At 40.9% G+C, this 19,288-nt stretch overlaps 2 protein-coding genes across 9 annotated transcripts in view; both read right to left on the reverse strand.

The window, feature by feature from the left end:
• bbx (BBX high mobility group box domain containing) overlaps positions 1 to 3,092 on the reverse strand; it is a 28,082-nt gene extending 24,990 nt beyond the window's left edge. For 3 of the 7 annotated variants that reach the window (XM_083782197.1, XM_083782192.1, XM_083782198.1), the window contains exons 1-2: positions 2,333 to 2,516; positions 818 to 899 (exon numbers count right to left, since the gene is read on the reverse strand). The gene's annotated coding sequence lies outside the window, so the exon portion shown is untranslated. Of the gene's footprint in view, positions 1 to 817; positions 900 to 1,108; positions 1,771 to 2,332; positions 2,517 to 3,004 lie in introns of those variants that run through there. The other 4 variants (XM_083782194.1, XM_083782196.1, XM_083782195.1 and 1 more) reach the window with 4 other exon arrangements.
• Positions 3,093 to 15,242: 12,150 nt separating this feature from the next.
• Positions 15,243 to 19,288, reverse strand: part of dlg2 (discs, large homolog 2) — a 173,044-nt gene continuing 168,998 nt past the window's right edge. For both annotated transcript variants that reach the window (XM_083778062.1, XM_083778061.1), the window contains one exon: positions 15,243 to 16,612. In XM_083778062.1, coding sequence (XP_083634188.1) covers positions 16,506 to 16,612 — 107 coding nt within the window. In that variant the 3' untranslated portion in view covers positions 15,243 to 16,505. The remainder of the gene's footprint in view (positions 16,613 to 19,288) is intronic.

Genomic DNA, 19,288 nt, shown 5'->3' on the forward strand with positions numbered 1-19,288 from the left:
TTGATGTCACTAGAAGCACATAGTAGACTATAAAAATGGTATGTCATTCTGATAATAAACACTGAAATAGATTTTGTACCAGTAAGTATTATGTCTCTTAAATAATGTAACAAGGACAAATGCATCAAATACTAGGGACAGATTTATATTCTCAAGCACGTCTTTTAATCCATTCTGCTGTTGCATTGTCATTCTAAGTGGGTCTGCTAAATGCCTACAATGTCAATATAACTTAATCAAGGAAATAACTTGAGAATCAAGTTGAATGCAAGTTGAATCGTTCAACTTTGCCTCAACTCATCTTGATGCGGACTTTATTTGTGTGCTCTTTGTGGCACAGATGTCCAGACATAATGTATTGTATTAAACACAAAATGGCAATGTTACATTATATTATATTGACCTTGATTTACAACAATTAATAATGCTAAATACTGTGTCCGAATATTATATGTTAATATAGGTAGGGTATATATTTTGTATTATATTTGTCTCTGTTGGTATGCAACTATGCATCCACTGTAGAAATACCAAACAACCCAATTGAATCAAATGATTCAGACACTGTTGTGGTTAGATAGCCTATTCCAGAGACCAAATCAGACTGATGAAAACAGACTTTAAGAGTTATTAATCAGTGGTTCTTAAAGTGGGGTCCAGGTACCCTCTGGGTTCCAAATGGACCCTTGCAGGTCTGTAACTCTGAGAGTGTACAAATGGAATTAAATGGGTTCCATTTGTACACAGAGTTATGGGGATCCTTGAAATTCAAAAGTTTGAGAACCATAATACTGAACGGGAAACCGGGGATACTTACTTTAAAACAAACTATGGAAATGCTGTATGGGGTGATGAAGATGGAAGCTGCCACTCAGTCTTTGTCATGCAATGAAGATGCCCTATAAAAATACAAGTCGTTAGTCTCATCAAGTGTTAAATGATCATTAAGTCTGCTGCAACAATCATGGCAAAACAAAAACACGGACTCTCGTGTGGTCGGCAGCGAAATGACCAAAGCAACTTCATATTTGAGTGCGAAACCGCATTAGCACACTCACTCACAGACCTAAGCGAGAAACTATGGTGGGACATTTTGCTTGTCACTGACCATTTCAGTCGCGTAGTCAATCCACCCTTCCAGTCAAAACCAAAGCATCCAGGCCAAAGCCCCGCGATCATCCGGCAAATGTAACACAATGCAAAGCTCCGTCTCTCGCTCGGTACATTAAAAAACGCACAGTTGCGGTAGTCAATGCTCGCTGCGCAGAGGTTTAGTTGTTTTCAGGTAAAAGTGCTGATGCCCGATTGGACAGTCACACACTCACACTCCAGAGTGAAGTCTTGAGTGACTCTATTGGGGGTTTCGGGTGCAATAACAACGCATTCTTTTGGGGGGGTTCGCTGACATACAGTGTCGTTCGCCTACCTAGTGCTCCTGTCGTGCGTGTGGCGAGCTCGCATTATCATTTCCGAGCGAGAAAAACGTCGATCTCTGGGGTCTGACAAGACAGACAGGCGAATGAGAGTCCATCTTGCTTTGGAGAGAGAGAGAAAACGAAGTGCAGTAACAGTAGGGGAGATTTCACTCTGTCTGTCCAACTCTCCCCCTCCGATGCAATATGGTCGAATGTCTCCCGAACGTGATAAAAACCAAGTTCATTAATTAAACTGGGGATTTTCTACCCGGCCACACGCATCCGTCCAGCTACGTTTGCCGAACACTGGCTCCATGTCCTACCAGTTTACTAGGAATAAAAGTAGCTACTTAGCCTGCTAGCACTTTACGTATAGCCCTCACTGCTGCTGGACGTGTCACAGCATTAACATGCAATGGTTTCAAATCCCACGACCCATTTAGCCGCTGACAAACACCGTAGCCAAACAGACGCCTGCAAAAACAAAGTGATTGTTTATGCAACCGATCGATACACAACTATTAGGTTTGGATACATTGTAGCCGTGCGTTTGATGCGGATGGTGGGGGGGGGGGGGGTAAGGGGGGGATCATACCACCTCACATACAGAAACAGTTGCATATATCGCGTATTTACACGCCGATTCCACCGCGACTGTGAATTAGAAATTTAACAACATCCGAGGAGAGGGCAAGTTATGGCCACAAGTTGTGAATGCGATCTCGATGTGGGAAAATAATGACGGGTTGAGACCAGCAAATGCACGGGGTGGGAGGACATCATGTCCAAAAGCAAGCGATAATAATACCATTTTCAGAGTGATCTGACTGAGAGGTCGCGACTCGGATTGAATGAAAGATTGCAGAACTACAGGTTCTCTGTCATGAAGGCGTCTCAATGATCCTCGGCATACCTACCTCTAATGTACATCAGCCCAAGTGGCAGCAGGGCCCTCTCATCCTCCACCAGCGTCCAGCTTGTTTTAACTTATTGACACATAACAGTTCAGCAGCACTGACTGACTGCCTGCCTGGAAGAACACACTTCGCCCCGGCCGGATGAATGTGATCGTCGGCGAATCGACAACGCATGCGACCGCGACCCCCCCCGCGCACACACACACACACACACACACACCTCACATAATTTATGCGCGGATTTAAGTGGAATTACACAAGTTTTCAGTGACATTACGTGGAAACACTTTCGCTTTCCTCGTCGAACTACACATTTCGCATCTTATCCATCTTACCCTCCCCCCGTTCGCAAAGTGTTCCAGTCTGGCTGATGTTCACAGAGAGACAGACAGACCCACACGCATTGCACTGGCCTCAGCCATGTTAACATCATTCACGATCTGACCCCGAGCCACTCGCAAAAGTTGATCTTTTGCAAGATCGACTTAGGCAAAGGTCACTGCAAATGTGTGGGCCACCTCGTTATAAAAGCGATTACATGCCACTGGAAGGTTAGTCACACAGTCAGTTTGCAGTTGAGTGATACTTGCTATAGCTTCCTGGGTGTTGTGCTGCTACTGATGAATCGGGAGTACAATGTTTAGAAAATAGAACCGCTGTTCCAGCACTCACCCGCAACAACCCACCTTAGCAAGCGTGGTGCTCAAGCCGGACCTCAGGCTGTGATAGACCCGGACCCCTTTAGACTTAAATGATCACAACAGTTTTTGCAACATACTGTACATAGTGAAAATACCCTTATCATGTAAGGCGGGACGTGATTGGACGCCCGCTTGAGGGACAGAGAAAATCCACCATTCAGAGGTGGCATTACAATTGAGTATTGTTCTGAGACAGCGAGATTAATGTAACGTCTTCATAATAATGTTCAGGACGTGTAGCCCAAGCCTACTGTACTGTCTGTATGCCACTGTTCATTATGCCACACTGTAAAGTCTGTATACACGCCAGGTGGAGAGGAACAAGTGAAATGCAGCAACACGAGTTAACAATATACATCACCATACTATAAAAGGTAACAAATAGCAATGCTGTCTGAACAATGTCAGATCATGTCAACAGACTAACATTCGCCCAGTTATTATCACAATGCACTTCAGCTCAATGACATAGACAAGAGGCCGCAGATACAATTGCATTGTAATATTTGCGTGCTTCAAACAATTGCAATACAAATAGCCATTTAACTTCTACAGAAACAAACAACTGATCTTGAGCTTGGCCTAGAAATGCAGGTTAATGATGGATGTAATTGGAGCTCAGCAGCAGCTACAAAACCAGACAGAACAAAGCAATAGTAGTCAACAGAATAATTTGCATTTGAAATGCAATATAAAGTATGGGGAAATACATATTTATGTCATACAGATAATCATGAATGGAGAAGTCAACTCACCTTACAAAACTGCAAAACATTAACAGTCAAATCAAGCCCCAGGATCTTTATACAGTATACTACTGTATAGTAGGCTAGTAGCTCAACAAGTTGCACAGACCATACTCATGTCTAATGTGTCTCTGGGAATAATTAGCAGATGTCACCACTTTTGAACTGAATGTTGTTGCATACAATGAATTTATATATTGTTTAGCTACGCCTCTATACAGTATGTCAGTGGTCATCCCAACAGTGACCTACACCTGTGAGATGTGGATGAAGACCAACAAGTTGGCTGTCTCAAACCGACAATGCCATAGATCCATCTTGAGGATCTCATGGAGAGACCACATCACGGGCAGGGGTAGCACCACTGTCAGGAGGAGGAGAATGGCTGGGCACGTACTCCGACTGCCAAGAGAGAGACTTGCACTGTGTAGTGTGGCAATCGACTGGATGCCAGAGTTTGGAAAGAGGATGAGAGGGAGGCCAAAGAAGACATGGAGACAGTCAGACAGCCAAGGAAGTAAGCGAGATGGGTGTGAGCTGGCATGGAGCAAGAAGGGTCGCCAGGGACCGGAGCAAATGGAGGGGAATCATCAGTCACCCAATGTTCCAATAGGAATGGAATGGGAGGAACAAAGTCTAAGTTATATTATCATAAAAGTAGGTTATTTGCCTGTTAACTGATGCGATCAGATCCTAACAGGTGCACTGCAGAAAACATAGCAGCACTAACACAACGGGTCCTATTGGTGAAGGACACAAACCATAAAGCCAAATTTGAATGCAAGGAGCGAGGTTCAACATCATTTTATCATTTTACTCTTTTATATTTATTTTATGTGTTTTTTTAATAATGCAATATATTGTGATGATAGTTTCATTCAACATGCTGCATGATAGTAAAAATACAAGTTTGACTGAATTCTTCACAAAAACCAAAAGGTAATAATATTATGTGTTGCTAAATTAACAATCAATTATGTAGAGTTTGGATATACAATGTTGTGACCCAAAATGTTAATACCTAGGGCTGAAACAACACAAAAAATGTCGTCATCCAAATTCTGTGAGGCCAGTCTAGAGAGAGTCACAGGATTCAAAAGCCAGCTGCAAAACAAGGACATTTAATCTGTTGACTGAATTGTTTGTCCTTTCCTTGCAGTAGCGATGTGTTCTGTCTGAAATAAGTTATAACCGTGCTTGGACCCAAAGAGAGAGCCAGAACGTTTTCTCCAATCTCCAGAATGGTTATATCATGAGTACGACATTTCTTTTCTTTTCTTTGTTTAAATAAGGCTTCACGTCTGGATCAAATAATGTAGGTGACCATCATAAGACACTACAGTAAGTAGCTATGACAGGACAGGTTCTGGAGCTTGTCTATCCTTTGGGTCCAAATGTGGTTATTTCAGACAGAACACACTATACTGCAAGGACAATGGCAATGTGGTCAACATATGAATGTGCTTGTTTTGATGCAGCTTGGCTTTCGATGCATTGAATCCTGTGACCTAGATTGCCATAACATGATTGTGTATAATCATGTAATGTTGTGTAATTGTAAAAAATGGAGAAAGGTATTGATGAAATCTTTATTGCTTGTATTATGCAATAGGCCTAACTCTCTGTAAACATCCAGTCCAAATATGGTGACAATCTAATCATTATTTCCAGAAATACTTTTGAAGATGCCTAAAGTTTCACTATTTTCCAGTTTGGGGGATGAATCAAACATTAACCAAATAAATTAATTTAGCTGTAAAATACTGTTATTAGACCATCCATGAAAATAAACTAGATATAGTCTATTTGTTAATCTACTATGGTGCTGGTCTGTGGAGAAGCTAACCCAAGATAGAAGAGAGTGGACGTTGATCATCTGACTTTTGTGTTATTACAAATTCAAAGGCAGAAGAAGTACAGTAGATGTGATGTGTATGGGAAGGGCACGGTGGCACAGTCGGTAGTGCTGTCGGTCACCTCACAGCTAGAAGGTCCTGGGATTGATTCCCGCTGAGGACGCTGTGGGCGCTGGGGGCGTGTTCTCTCCTCCGCGTCATCAGTGCCCATACCCGAGGCGGGGTTGGCGAAAGGGCCTTTCTGTGTGGAGTTTGCATGTTCTCCCTGTGTCACCTAGGGTAGGTAGGGTGACCTACCCTAGGTGACCCTCACAAAAACATGCAGTAATCTAAACTACCTCCCCCTGGACGGGGAAACTCCCCCCTGTCAGGTGAAAAGAAGCAGCTTGGACTCCTCATGTATAAGGAAACATGAGGTCAGTCCCCCCAGGTTGGCAGAGGAAGTGTAGCGACCAGGATTACATTAGATAATTGACACTGGGTTGCAAAATCGTGGGATAAAAATGTAAAAAACAATGTGTATGGATAGTTGTAGAAAGGTCAAAGGTTACCTGTTACAGCCACTACAGCAGATAGTTTGGTCAGCACAGTGCATGGCCCAGTTCCTTTGCTACAGAGCTTTGGGGAGACCCCTATCTTCTGTGATGGGTCAAAGTCACAAACATAACATGCCCATATATCAAGAGAATAGACTATAAACTTTAAAGACAGTATAAATCTAGATTTTCAGGTAGCTATGCCTGACAATTTTAATGTACAACTGCTGTCGCTATACACTGCAGGCAAAGTATTGCAGGCAATGCATAGCCACAATAACCTAACAATCTATTAAGAATGTATAAAACCTTTCAGTAAATTAACAATATCCTATTAATTGTCTTTACTTACCTATATGTTATTATGAATTCAGAGTTATGCCAGTTCATGCACTTGTTCTTGCACTGATATCTCTGCTGTCAGGAAGAAACCACCTAACTCCAAAATGTTCATTTTTCAGGAAATGAAAAGAAATATATGTATTTTTTCAGGAAATTAAGAAAACCTTATATTTTGAAAACAAAGCAATACTGCCTCATCAAAGTTGGTGTTGTGAGTGTTGTGACTCTCATTGCATGAGAGGGGGAGAGGTGGTGGATTTAGTTGCTTTAGCAGACAGTTTGAGGGTCCAATGGAGTTAAGAGTTTTTGTCCAAATTGGTTCAATATTTCCGAAACAACACACAGACATAAAGGGTGTTCAATAGCACTGTTTTAGGCAAAAAAGGGTTGTGAAATTGTATACCTGCATCTCAGTGGATATGCTTTTTAGACCAATGTAAAATGTATCTCATATTTGCCTAGCTAAACTTCTAGATTTCTATTGTTAACTATGTGCATCTCATATCTCATTACTAGAATATTGTGGTAAAATATTGACCACTTTTAATTAGGCCACCAGAAAATGTATTATAGACTACAATTAACGCAAGATCACTTTTCTGCTGAGTTGCCTTCTGTTTGGCATTCGGCTTAAAAAATATATTTTCATATTTCTTACAACAAAGGATTTAACACACACACACACACACACACACACACACACACACACACACACACACACACACACACACACACACACACACACACACACACACACACACACACACACACACACACACACACACACACACACACACACACACACACACACAAATACCACATGGAAACTGCATTCCTTTCCATAGGTGAGTTTGCAACAGGTGCTTGTAGCAGTTTCTTCTCCCAGTTGTGCGATGAGACATGATGGAACGGTCTCATTTTCCCTATATTCCACATTTGCAATAACCAATGGCAGTGGTCGAAAGTAATTATTCAAGAACTGTACAATTTAAAGGTACTTTTACTTTACTTGAGTATACTTGAGTGTTTTTTTTCTTTTCATGTTTGATTTATGTGAATCTGATAACTACATTGAGTAAATTACATTGAGTAAATCTTGTAAATGCTGTACTTTTGGTACTAATACCTATATTTAGATTTTTGATGCCAATACTTTCATAGTTTTACAGAGGTTGATTGAGGAGGTGTGGTAGTAGCAGGCTGAGGGGGCTGGGGGCATGAGGTGATCAGTAGGCTGCACTAGTTGTATGATGTAAGTGCGCCCTCTTGTGTTTCATTGTGGTACAGACAGTCATCGGGTAATTTGATCAAGCCCAAGCCGCCTATCCACGGCTTCCCAAGCCGTACATATCCACGGCTTCCCAAGCCGTGCATGCCTATTCCCACTATAGGCTGAGGAAGAAATGCCACTTGACAGTTTTCAAATCAGCCTCATGGTGGCTCTACAACATGCCAAGTTGAGTCTCACACACACACACCACACACACGTACAACACACACACGTTTAAATTACTCCTAAACATTTTGCCAAACATCACACACTCTCCTATCCTCCTGGTGGAGACCTGTGCCCAGAAGGGCACTTTTTCTAGTTAATTTCTGCATCTCTTAATAGGGCCCATTTAACCATAGGCCTATAATGCATTTGGATGGCAAAAATGGCAGATCTGCAAGTTCAGTGTCTTGAATGAGATGTGCTGTGAGTTTGTATATCTGCTATTTTCCAGCATAGGACCGTTGCACAGTGAAGTATAAACAAGGCTTTAGGATTTATAAGTCGTTTTTAGAATCCTCCTCCTCAGGAGCATATCCGGATATCCCAAGCCATGCATATCCACGGCTTCCCAAGCCGTGCATATCCACGGCTTCCCAAGCCGTGCATATCCACGGCTTCCCAAGCCGTGCATATCCACGGCTTCCCAAGCCATGCATATCCACGGCTTCCCAAGCCGTGCATATCCACGGCTTCCCAAGCCGTGCATATCCACGGCTTCCCAAGCCGTGCATATCCACGGCTTCCCAAGCTGTGCATATATATCCGTGGCAAGCCGTGCATGCCTATTCCCACTATTGTCACAGTCTGAGTGGGAGTGTGGGTGTGTCTGAACCACCGGCTTTCTATCCCCTGCAATCATGCCCACAGTACTTAAGTCCCAGTCTCTCTGCAATCTCTGCCAGATTGTCTTGTGAATTCCAAGCAGCCAAGCCATTTTCAAGCCTTTGCCTTACTGACTTCTGTTTTGCTTCTCCTAGACCACGATTTTGCCAAGCCCTTGCCGGTACTTCTGCCCTCGCTGACTGCCTTTGGATATTGACCTTTGCCTTCTACTGTTTTTGATTTTTGCCTGCCCCTTGCCTGTTTTGTCGTTTTGGAATAAACACCTGCTTTCAGTGACTTTTGTGTCTGCATCCTGAGTCCTTTCCACGTGTGCCTGACAACTATAGGCTGAGGAAGAAATGCCACTTGACACAAGCCATTCATCTATGAAAGATGTTGCCCTGTTCCTCTCCAATACCCACCACACTTGACTGTCTGTCTGCCTCTTTCTCTATCCGCACGCACACACACACACACACACACACACACACACACACACACACACACACACACACACACACACACACACACACACACACACACACACACACACACACACACACACACACACACACACACACCAAAGACTAAGGAAGTATCATTTTTATTTTATTTTGAAAAGATAGTTGCTGTAGTAATGGCATGTATTACAGCAATGCTCTTAAGTGGTTCAACATTTCAACCAGGAGTGCATACAATAACATAATTAATTCTGCCTGTTAATTACTTTAACTTTAAAAAACAAAACAGATTAAAAAAAAAGAAACACCAATGTTGACATAAATAAAACAGCCTAACAAGGATTTGTTTATTTGTTAACTACTCCAAATCATTAATAATTGGCATATAATTGATGTGCCTAACTTACAGTGCTTGGTTGACATTGAATAGATGTGAAGGTTTAAAATTATGGCAAATAAAAGCATATATATAAAAAAAGCAATCCTCACTGAATCAATATCCATGAAAAACCACATATTTTTTTAAAGCTATAGTCAGCATTTCCATATCAACACAATAAATTATACCCGCCTATTCTTTTCACTATTGGCCTTTAAGAAAACTACATCGACTATTACATCTTGTTAAAATGTCGTCATTGCTCAACTGCTTTTTTGTTGTCAAACATCTGTAAACATTTGATGTGTAAATCTTTTTGACAGTAATTAAAGCAAGTGCTATATTTTGCTTGCAAAAAAGTCCAACAAGTGCATTTTGTTCCCATTTTTTTAAACAGATGTTTTACTGGCCTGGTGTTAAAAAATGTAAGTGTGAATATAATCAAATCACAGCTCACCATATACTGTATAGTCCCTGCATGTTATGCCAAATGTATGCTCCAGCACACCAAAACCACCAGAAACATCCATCGACAGGCTCGCAGCGCATTGATGAGCTGTGTGTGAGCTTGTGGATCTGCACAAGACACTGTCTCGCACGATAAAGTATAAGGACGAAGGACAAGAAGATCCTTCGTTCAATAACTAGTGTTGTGAATTATCTCATGCTGTCTGAATGGCAGCATGGCATATGTATTAACTAGCATGGATCCAATCTGTCTGCAAACTGGTCTTCTAGTTTGAATGAATTACAATTATAAAAGATAAACTAATGTGGCAAAACATACTGTGAGCTACAGTACCATTAACTAAATACAAAGCCTTTAGGCATAATCATAAAAAAAGAAATACAAGAAAATAAAGAAGAAGCATAACACTAAATGCAGCACAAACATTTGGTACAGTATTTGGTAAAGTGGCACAAAGATAATACACACAGAAAAACATATAATGTGCATTTCTGAAAGCTGAGGATGTGTGATTTGACATTGATTATGTTCAGTAATCTCCTTGAGTATTCCACCCTTTAAGTTAAGTACAAATCATTAACACCGTTAGTCATTCATTCAATCATCCATCCATCCATCCATCCATCCATCCATCCATCCATCCATCCATCCATCCACTCACTCATTAGTTTCACTTTAACACTCTGTTTTATTTGTACAAAGTCCTGTTTAACCTTTTGAAAATAAATACATTTATTTTTATATATATTTTTTATCCCACGATTTTGTAACCCATTTTTCACCCCTGTGTCAATCATCTAATGTGATCCTGGGCTCTACACACCCTCCACCAACCTAGTCCCCATATATGGGGGACAAGGGGAGAGCAACGGACTTGAACTCATGCTTCCTTCATGCCTGAGTGTCCAAGTTGCTCCTTTACACCTGACAGGGGGAGTTTCCCTGGTTGGACGTAGCGCGTGGAAGGAACACGTTATTCCAACCAGTTCCTTTCCCCTCCATCAGGCGCCCCGGCTGGCCAGGGGGAGGCAGTTTTAGTGACCAGGATTACTGCATGTTTTTTGTGAGGGTACCTACCCTAGGGGACACGGTGAGAACATGCAAACTCCACACAGAAAGGCCCTTTCGCCAACCCCGCCTTCGGGTATGGGCACTGATGACGCGGAGGAGGAAACACGCCGCCAGCACCCACACCGTCCCGAGCGGGAATCGAACCCAGGACCTTCTAGTTGTGAGGCGAAAATAAATACATTTTAAACCACTGAGCTCTAACGCATGCCTTCATGGAGAACCAGCACAACGTACAGTACAGTCTCTCCATCAAGTCATCAGTAGCCTCACTGTCTCAACTGCTACCATCAAGGTCAATCAACAATACTATCCCTCCAAAAAATATTTAAAATAAAATAAAAATAGAATAAATAAAAGCAAGTTAATTCAATTAAATACAATTACACAAATTATATTTCCTTCATATGGAAGGTTTGCGAATTGCTATCTGCATACTTTGATTTAGGGGGAATCTTGTTAGGGTGTCATTGGGTGTATCAAGTCATAATTATGAATTAATAATTGAGGTTTATGGTAATGATAAAAAAAAAGAAGGATGTATGAAAAAATGCAACAGCAAAAACATGTTACCTGGACAACATCTTGTAGAAGAATTTTATTTTGGTTAAAAATAGACACTGATTAATTGATTGATTAATTGATTGATTAAAACTGACTGCATTTGTATGTCTTTAACACAGCAAATGGCTCAGTTGTGTTGAACACTGCACAACCACAGGAAACAGCATGCATAGTCAAAACACATCTTTACCGTGTCCGTAAAACAATACCCACTGAACTAGGCTTCATTTATACTTCATTTATCACAAATTACAATGCTTGTTGCTTGAGGGAAACTACCAAACCAGATTACCAGTAACATGTGGTATTAGTGGAATTCTGGGAAAAACTATATTATGTCAATATTTTGAGGTCTTGCAATTCACCCATGCTCATTTGTAGATAAAATTGCAAAATATAAAATATCTAATGCAGCCTCTAAACTGTCTTGTACTTGATTAGCACATGGCTACAATGGCCTCAATATGTTTATCATAATAACAACAAATGTGTGTGTGTGTGTGTGTGTGTGTGCGCACGTGCATGCGTGCGTGCGTGTGTGTGTGTGTGTGTGTGTGTGTGTGAAATATAGATCCTGTTCAAATAAAGGTAAAAGGAAAGTACATTTATAAGCTTTTATCTCTGACATAATCCTACTCACTTAAGGCAAGTGGTGACCAATAATTAGTTATGGAAACTTTGCAAAAGAATGATGCCAGATACAATTGGTTCTTCTAAACAAATCAGTGCTGAAATATTTGTAACTTATGTTTTGGTGTCAGACACTAATTTCAACAAATTATGAGGAGGGGTTGAAATAGAATAATATCTGTACATAGAGTATACTCAGATACAAAAAAAGGTAATGTAATTTATTATTCTACTAAAAGTGGTCCACACTAACTCTGTCCTCACAGTTTTCAATGGTTTATTTTATAAGGAGGCATATTCTGTGATGATTTGTTTTCCAAAAAGGGACAGATATTTGTTTTGTCATTACCTGTAGTAACCGTGCTGTGCCTATACTTCCTCCTAAAATATACAACTATAAGTGCACTTCTGAGACGTCTGATTAAAACCAGTAAACCACACACCTGCCATTGGTGTAGGTTAACTGCTAGGCCAGTTAACATTGGGTGAAGAAGCATGCTTTCTAAACCAACAGCAAGAATGATAGATTACACACTGATCACAGATTTGAAGGGAATCAAAAAGAACTGCGTTACACAAAATGGGGTTGCTACAGTACCACACTGGAAGATGACTTTATCAGCCATTCCAAGTACAAAACGTTTTTCTTTACACAGTGAGGTATTATATTGTATGCCTTTCAAAACAAGGCAAGCAATTGGAGAGTAAACTCATGTTATATATTGTATATATATTGTATACGACTGACTAAGCAAAGCTGCGTGAGAAATCAACTCTTCCTTTGAGTTAGAAGAACCCATTCGGTTTTCTCAATACAGCCTGTTAAGGAAATGTCAGGAGTGTCCAGTAAAATCCTAGTGTTAGTCACACTTTTTACACTTTTACACCGTTCAAAAGAAGGAACAAATTTACACACCAATCAACAAATGGCCTTTGCACAGATGTGAGTGTGAAAACCTAAATGAGGTTTAGAACATTGGTTCTCGAATTGTTTCATGTCAAGGACCCCCAAATTGACACTTATTAGCCTGCGGTACCCCCATTTGAAAATGTGTGCCATGCAGGGACCCCAATAAGAGAAGTTTGACCTGCATTAGGCTACGGACCGCCATTTGATGGCATTTCTGTCCATTTGGCCATTTGGTTTAGAATGCTCTTTTAGTCATTAGAGTTCATAAACACTTGTTTTGTTTCTGCATGAGGGTGCTATCATGAACCAGTATGGACGAAAATATATCACAAAAGCCCCTTTAAAACCATGCCTTAATTCATTTCTTCTCATTTGGACAATAAATGTTTTGGTCACATGCCCTATTCCGACAGAACTAGTTCTATAGAGGTGGTGGTGGGGTAATGTAATTATTACCAAAGCATCTCTGTGATTTTTAATCCCATCCAAGTCAAATATACTGTAATGTTTACAGACTACAGCGCTTGTAAAGATTCTGGCATATTTAACCTAGATGCCCTGTAAAAAAATACCCCCAGGTTATAGCAGTCCTGTGCAAATGTATTTATTTGTGGGCAACAGGCTTATACAGGGTTTTGTTCTCCATTTGATTAGGTCTGAGCTCTGTAATTTACAGAGATTATCCCTTATAATTGGTCGATAACATTACAGATGTATAACAATGATTTGATAGGATTTCTTGAAATCCTACAATGTTCAAATTGGATTTAATTCAATAGGATGTTTCATTCCTTTTAACAGTTTGCACACACTTTAACCTTTAACCACCTATGCCCTATTTTATACTTTCAAACAAAAGAACAACAAAGCTACATGTTTGCATATTTGCTATCTTCAATATTTTTTCAACACAAATGTGAAAGTGGGAACAAAGATGTTGAAAATGTTCCCCTACAGTGGCATTCCCAAAATGTTCCCCTACAGTGGCATTCCCAAAATGTTCCCCTACAGTGGCATTCCCAAAATGTTCCCCTACAGTGGCATTCCCAAAATGTTCCCCTACAGTGGCATTCCCAAAATGTTCCCCTACAGTGGCATTCCCAAAATGTTCCCCTACAGTGGCATTCCCAAAATGTTCCCCTACAGTGGCATTCCCAAAATGTTCCCCTACAGTGGCATTCCCAAAATGTTCCCCTACAGTGGCATTCCCAAAATGTTCCCCTACAGTGGCATTCCCAAAATGTTCCCCTACAGTGGCATTCCCAAAATAGGGACGCAAGGTTGAAAGTTGTTAACAGGGCCTAGGAGGAGCAATCAATCATAACTTCCATGTTCTGTGTTTGGAATCAATAAGCACATTTTACACATATCTTTTTAAAGGCTTGACACAGACATGTTAAGTGCAGACTGAGATGCTTGACCTGGGCAATACTGGTTATTCTAAAACCTTTTGTATTAGTTTGTTTCAAGGACCCCCATAACTCTCAAGAGTTACAGACCTGTAAAGCGTCCATTTGGAATCCCCGCAAGGAACCCTGATGGTCCCTCAACGAACCATACTTTTGAGAACCACTTTTCTAGACTGCAATTTAAAATGGTGACTAGGCTTTTTCTGTGCAGTAAAACCTAATAGAATACTGTAGCTATGCCCAATTGAGGTATTTGTCATGTTTTAATACTTTGTATATCTGATATCAGTGTGTAATTATGTTAATACTTTGTTGTAAAAATATTATATACGATTATCATTATTGTCAACCACAGAAGAAAAAGTGTTAAAATATACTAGTTGATTGAGTCGACAAGAGTTTTTGTTTTAAAATGAAATAATATTCCCATCCGTTCCAATACTATCAAACATTTAAACATCATGACACATATTACTCAAATAAAATAGGCTCTGTGAATTATCATTTAATCAAAGTTATATATATATATATATATAATTTTTATTTATTTATAATAAATTATTCTGTGCTTTTGTGCCCTCTAGCAATATAAGTAGCAAAATATAGTGTTAGATTTCGGTTACCTATAGAAGCCATTTCCCTTTACTCACTTTAGTGTGGTGAAAGCAGTGGAATGAGAAAAAAATCTTCTCTTGAATAAACAAACTCCATTATGGAAACGGTTACAACTAACTGGAAATTTTATATCAAATACAACATTTTCAAACCTGCATGGACACTTCTCAATGTCAACAAAGGAATAAATAAATAATTGAATGGGTAAACCAAAAAAAGAAACAAACAATGAAGAAGGATATCAATGGTGAGTGCATAGATGAAGGTTCAGCTACTATATGAGGTGAGGTCCTGATCATAGTCACTGATCTGATGTGTGTATGTGTGTGTGTGTGTGTGTGTGTGTGTGTGTGTGTGTGTGTGTGTGCGTGCGTGCGTGCGTGCGTGCGCACGATTGCTTCTGCATGCATGCGTATGTGTGTACTTGTATTACTATACTTAGTAATACAAGTAAATATAGCAGAATATGATTTCTTCATGAAATTACTGAAAAAAGATAATCATTGAATTTGTTTCCTTGTTTTTTGGGAATGTTTTTTTCGAAAAGGTTTTGAAAAGAAAACAAAAAATAAAAGGACCCAAAATAAAGTCCCGACCCAGTGTTTGAGAACCAGTGGTGTTGGGGTTGTAGTTAAACCTGATTTATACTTACTTCTGCTGACATGCACTGACAACAGCTGATCCCCAAGCTCACAAGCCGTTGCACTGCAGCGTGTTGTGAGCTTGTAGATCAGCTATTTTAGGCTTCAGGATTACGGTTAAAAATGGCAAAATGTCGATGTGTAATTGTGTATAGTAATACAAACATGCGCACGGGTGTGTGTTTGTGTGTATGTGTGTGCATGGTGTGTGTGTGTGTGAATTGTAAGTCGCTCTGCTAAATGCCTAAATTGTGTGTGTGTGTGTGTGTGTGTGTGTGTGTGTGTGTGTGGGGTGGAGGTAGGGGATTTTGCACACAAATTAAAGTTCTTCCTGTGGAGAAGACATTTCTACTGTATATTCCACCTCTTGTTTCCTATGTGAAATGCCACACAGTGTTGATGTGGCCACGTACCCCGTGTTTATTTCATTTTCATTGCTTTTCTCTTTTCTTTTTGCAAATAAAAAACAACAAATATACAAATGTTAAAATCTTTCAAGACCTAAAATGTTCTAACACTTTGTGGTATACATTCAGGAACATTCATGTTGTGGAAAAAAAATAAGACAAAAAAAAGAAAGAAAGAAAAGAAAATATTTCTTTTTTCGAAACCCCCTCCCCCCCAAGGAAAAAAACCCCCAATATTCACAATATATTTTTTATGAAGACTATTCATCGCCATACAGTTATCATATGTTACAAATTATTACTAGTATCTAGCAGTCCAAAGTCCCTGCCACGGTGCTGAGTTATAGTTTCTCCTTTGAAGGAATCCAGATATATGGTCCAGAATGTTCCTCTATGACCATTTTGCAGTGGTTATAAATGTCCTCTAAGGTCTCTCCTTGAACCAGGGCTGCAAGGACAAGCGCAACCATTTTGACACAAGAAGATGCAACTCCAGAGATTGTAACATAATAATGCATGCATAATGGCTTTAATTTGACCTGTGAACAATCCCAGTTGTCAATGGTCAAATATTATCTCTCACCAGCTTTCTAATTGTCTTTCAATTACAGGAAGTGATTTTAAACAACATGCAGATTTATTTGTTTTCCGCAACAAGCTTAATGTATTCCATATATTGGCTCACATAGTGTATTTTGTGTATATTATAAGTTGCTGTCTCCTCAAATGGCAATAATGAACTAGTTTTATGCAGACTATTTGGAAATCAAGAGTTCCCCTTTTAAGTACTTAATTTATCAAGAAGTCCAACACATTAATGCCAAACAGAATGCATGCAAGAACATGCTTTAATTCTATATGGAGAACATTTTAATCTCACAATGCATCGCAACGCTTGTAGCTTGTACTGTAGTTATTTTCAGCAAAGATAATTAGTGTAGTGCAAAAACAGAAAGGTCACTAGTTTAGAGCCCTGAGGGACTCTGGCCAACCAACTAAGTGGTTAATTGTAAGCCTGGAAACCAGACGAATTTGCCAGTGCAAAAATAAAGCCCCAAAAAAACCCAGAGGCTGCTGTTAATGTAGTCAGATCACATAAGAAAATGAAGATCGACTGGTACTGTATCTGTAATCGAGGGGAGTTTATCTAAGCTCATCTCGCTCAAGAATCGCCTAAGGGTGGCGCCATTTCCATGGTGCCAACACAGAATAAATCCATATACTCACGAAACAATACTGATTGGGTCGTGCAGCTGTCTGTCACGACTGTGGCTGCAAGCTCCGCCCAGAGCCTATAAAGCAGCGCACAGCCGGAAGACGTCATTCCTGCCTTTTTCTGCGCTAACACAGATGTATTTTCTAAGACTACCACTTCCATAACTCCGTTGAGACTATTATTCCCCCTGGACGAGTGCTTCACTTGTACCCTGGAATTCGCGGTGGAAACCCGGTGGTCTTACACTCACGAACACAGAAAAAGAAACTAGGTAAGTTTCTAGGACTTTTTCAAGCAGTGCCGAGAGGCCTCTTGAACATAGCTCTATTAGCGTTGACAAACGCTAGCTTAGCTCTTCGCTTAGCCTAACCAGCGTCGGAAGACCTCACGTTAGCCGCGAAGCTTTGCCTGGCCCTTGGACAAGAGCCAGCCGACAATGGACGAGACAGCCGCTCGTCGGAAAGAAGCGATCCGCGGACGTCAACCTGCGCTGCTCTGCTACGGTGAGTTGTTAAGCCTCCGTTTTGCAACCCCAGCTTGTTAGCTCTGTTTTCCCTTGTTTTCTCTGCTGCTAAAGCCTCGAAAACTGTTAGGGACCCTACTAGCTACCACGCAGTTTTACAGACTCCCTCAGCCCGCGCTGAACCACGCTCTTTCTCACTACGTTGTGTCGCAAGACCCCGTCGGCTCGGAAGCCCCCGCTCCACGCGATCACAGGCTTCCATACGGCCTCACGGCCCACGGCTAGATTGGTAGAAGACCCTAGCTACTAGCTAGCTGCTTTTAGCAGCCTTTCTAGCTACCTCTAGCCTCCTCTAGCGGCTACTCCTGTTGCTACTCCTGTTGCCTCTAGCTACTGTTTGTATTATGTTTATTATATATATATATATATATATATGTATATATTATATATGTAATATGCAATCTATGGTTTGTTGTTGTGGTCCTGTAGCTATTTATTAAATATATTGGATATACATTTAACATGTATTAAATATGTTTATTATATATATATATATATATTTTATATATGTATATATATATTTCTAGCTGCGTCTACACTGCGCTTGACCTACAAGACTCTTCCATGTGTCGGAAGACCCTGGTTAGTTTTCTAGCCTTTACTACACCTCAGTGGACAGTTGGAAAACTAAACTAGGCAACATGGCTACTGGCGGTGACGCTACACAGCACAACCAGACCCAGGAGGACCCTCAGTGGGTATGTTTCAGTCGCAACTTCAACAGAACCCTGGCAACAGACAACCCGCATAAGCAGCAAGCTGCAACGCTGTTTCGCTTGCTACCGGTGTTTCTAGCTAATCCTCTGCCGCTAGGCGTTGATTTTAGCGTCACCAACAACAAGCAACCACCGTAGCCGGGTTACGACGCTAGCTTGCTATCCAGCCGCAGCTTCGCTAGCCTTCCTAGGTTAGCTAGCTCCCGCTAACGCAGCTATAGCCTTTTAGCTCCGCTAGACACTAGCTAGTTTCCAGCCGTCAGGCGTTGACTACAGCTTCTCTAGCTTCCTTTTGGCACGGTTGTTTTTGCTATCGAAGGCCACGGGCCTGCTCTACGCAACCCGCACTACCCAACGAACCGCCGCATCGCTCTGTGTCGTCAGACCTAAACAGCACCAGCCCGACGGCCGCGCTACGCGAGCCCCAGGCTTTGCGGCCTTCCCGTAGTCCGGCGCCTTTCTTTCACGCAACTAAACAGCCTCTCTGGCCACCACAGTTTCACAACGTGGTCCTCTCTGTTTAGACAGCTGATTTTCAGTGGAGCACCACGAGTCCTACTCTTCTACTCCACCACCTTCTTCTTTTATAATTTTATATTATAACTTAAAGGAGAAGTGCTTCTACAATGTCTTGAACTGCTGGTTCCTTCTTTAAGCTACAACTGTGCT

The sequence above is a fragment of the Protomyctophum parallelum genome, assembly GCF_964188405.1.
Source record: "Protomyctophum parallelum genome assembly, chromosome: 1".
Classification (NCBI taxonomy): Eukaryota; Metazoa; Chordata; class Actinopteri; order Myctophiformes; family Myctophidae; genus Protomyctophum; species Protomyctophum parallelum.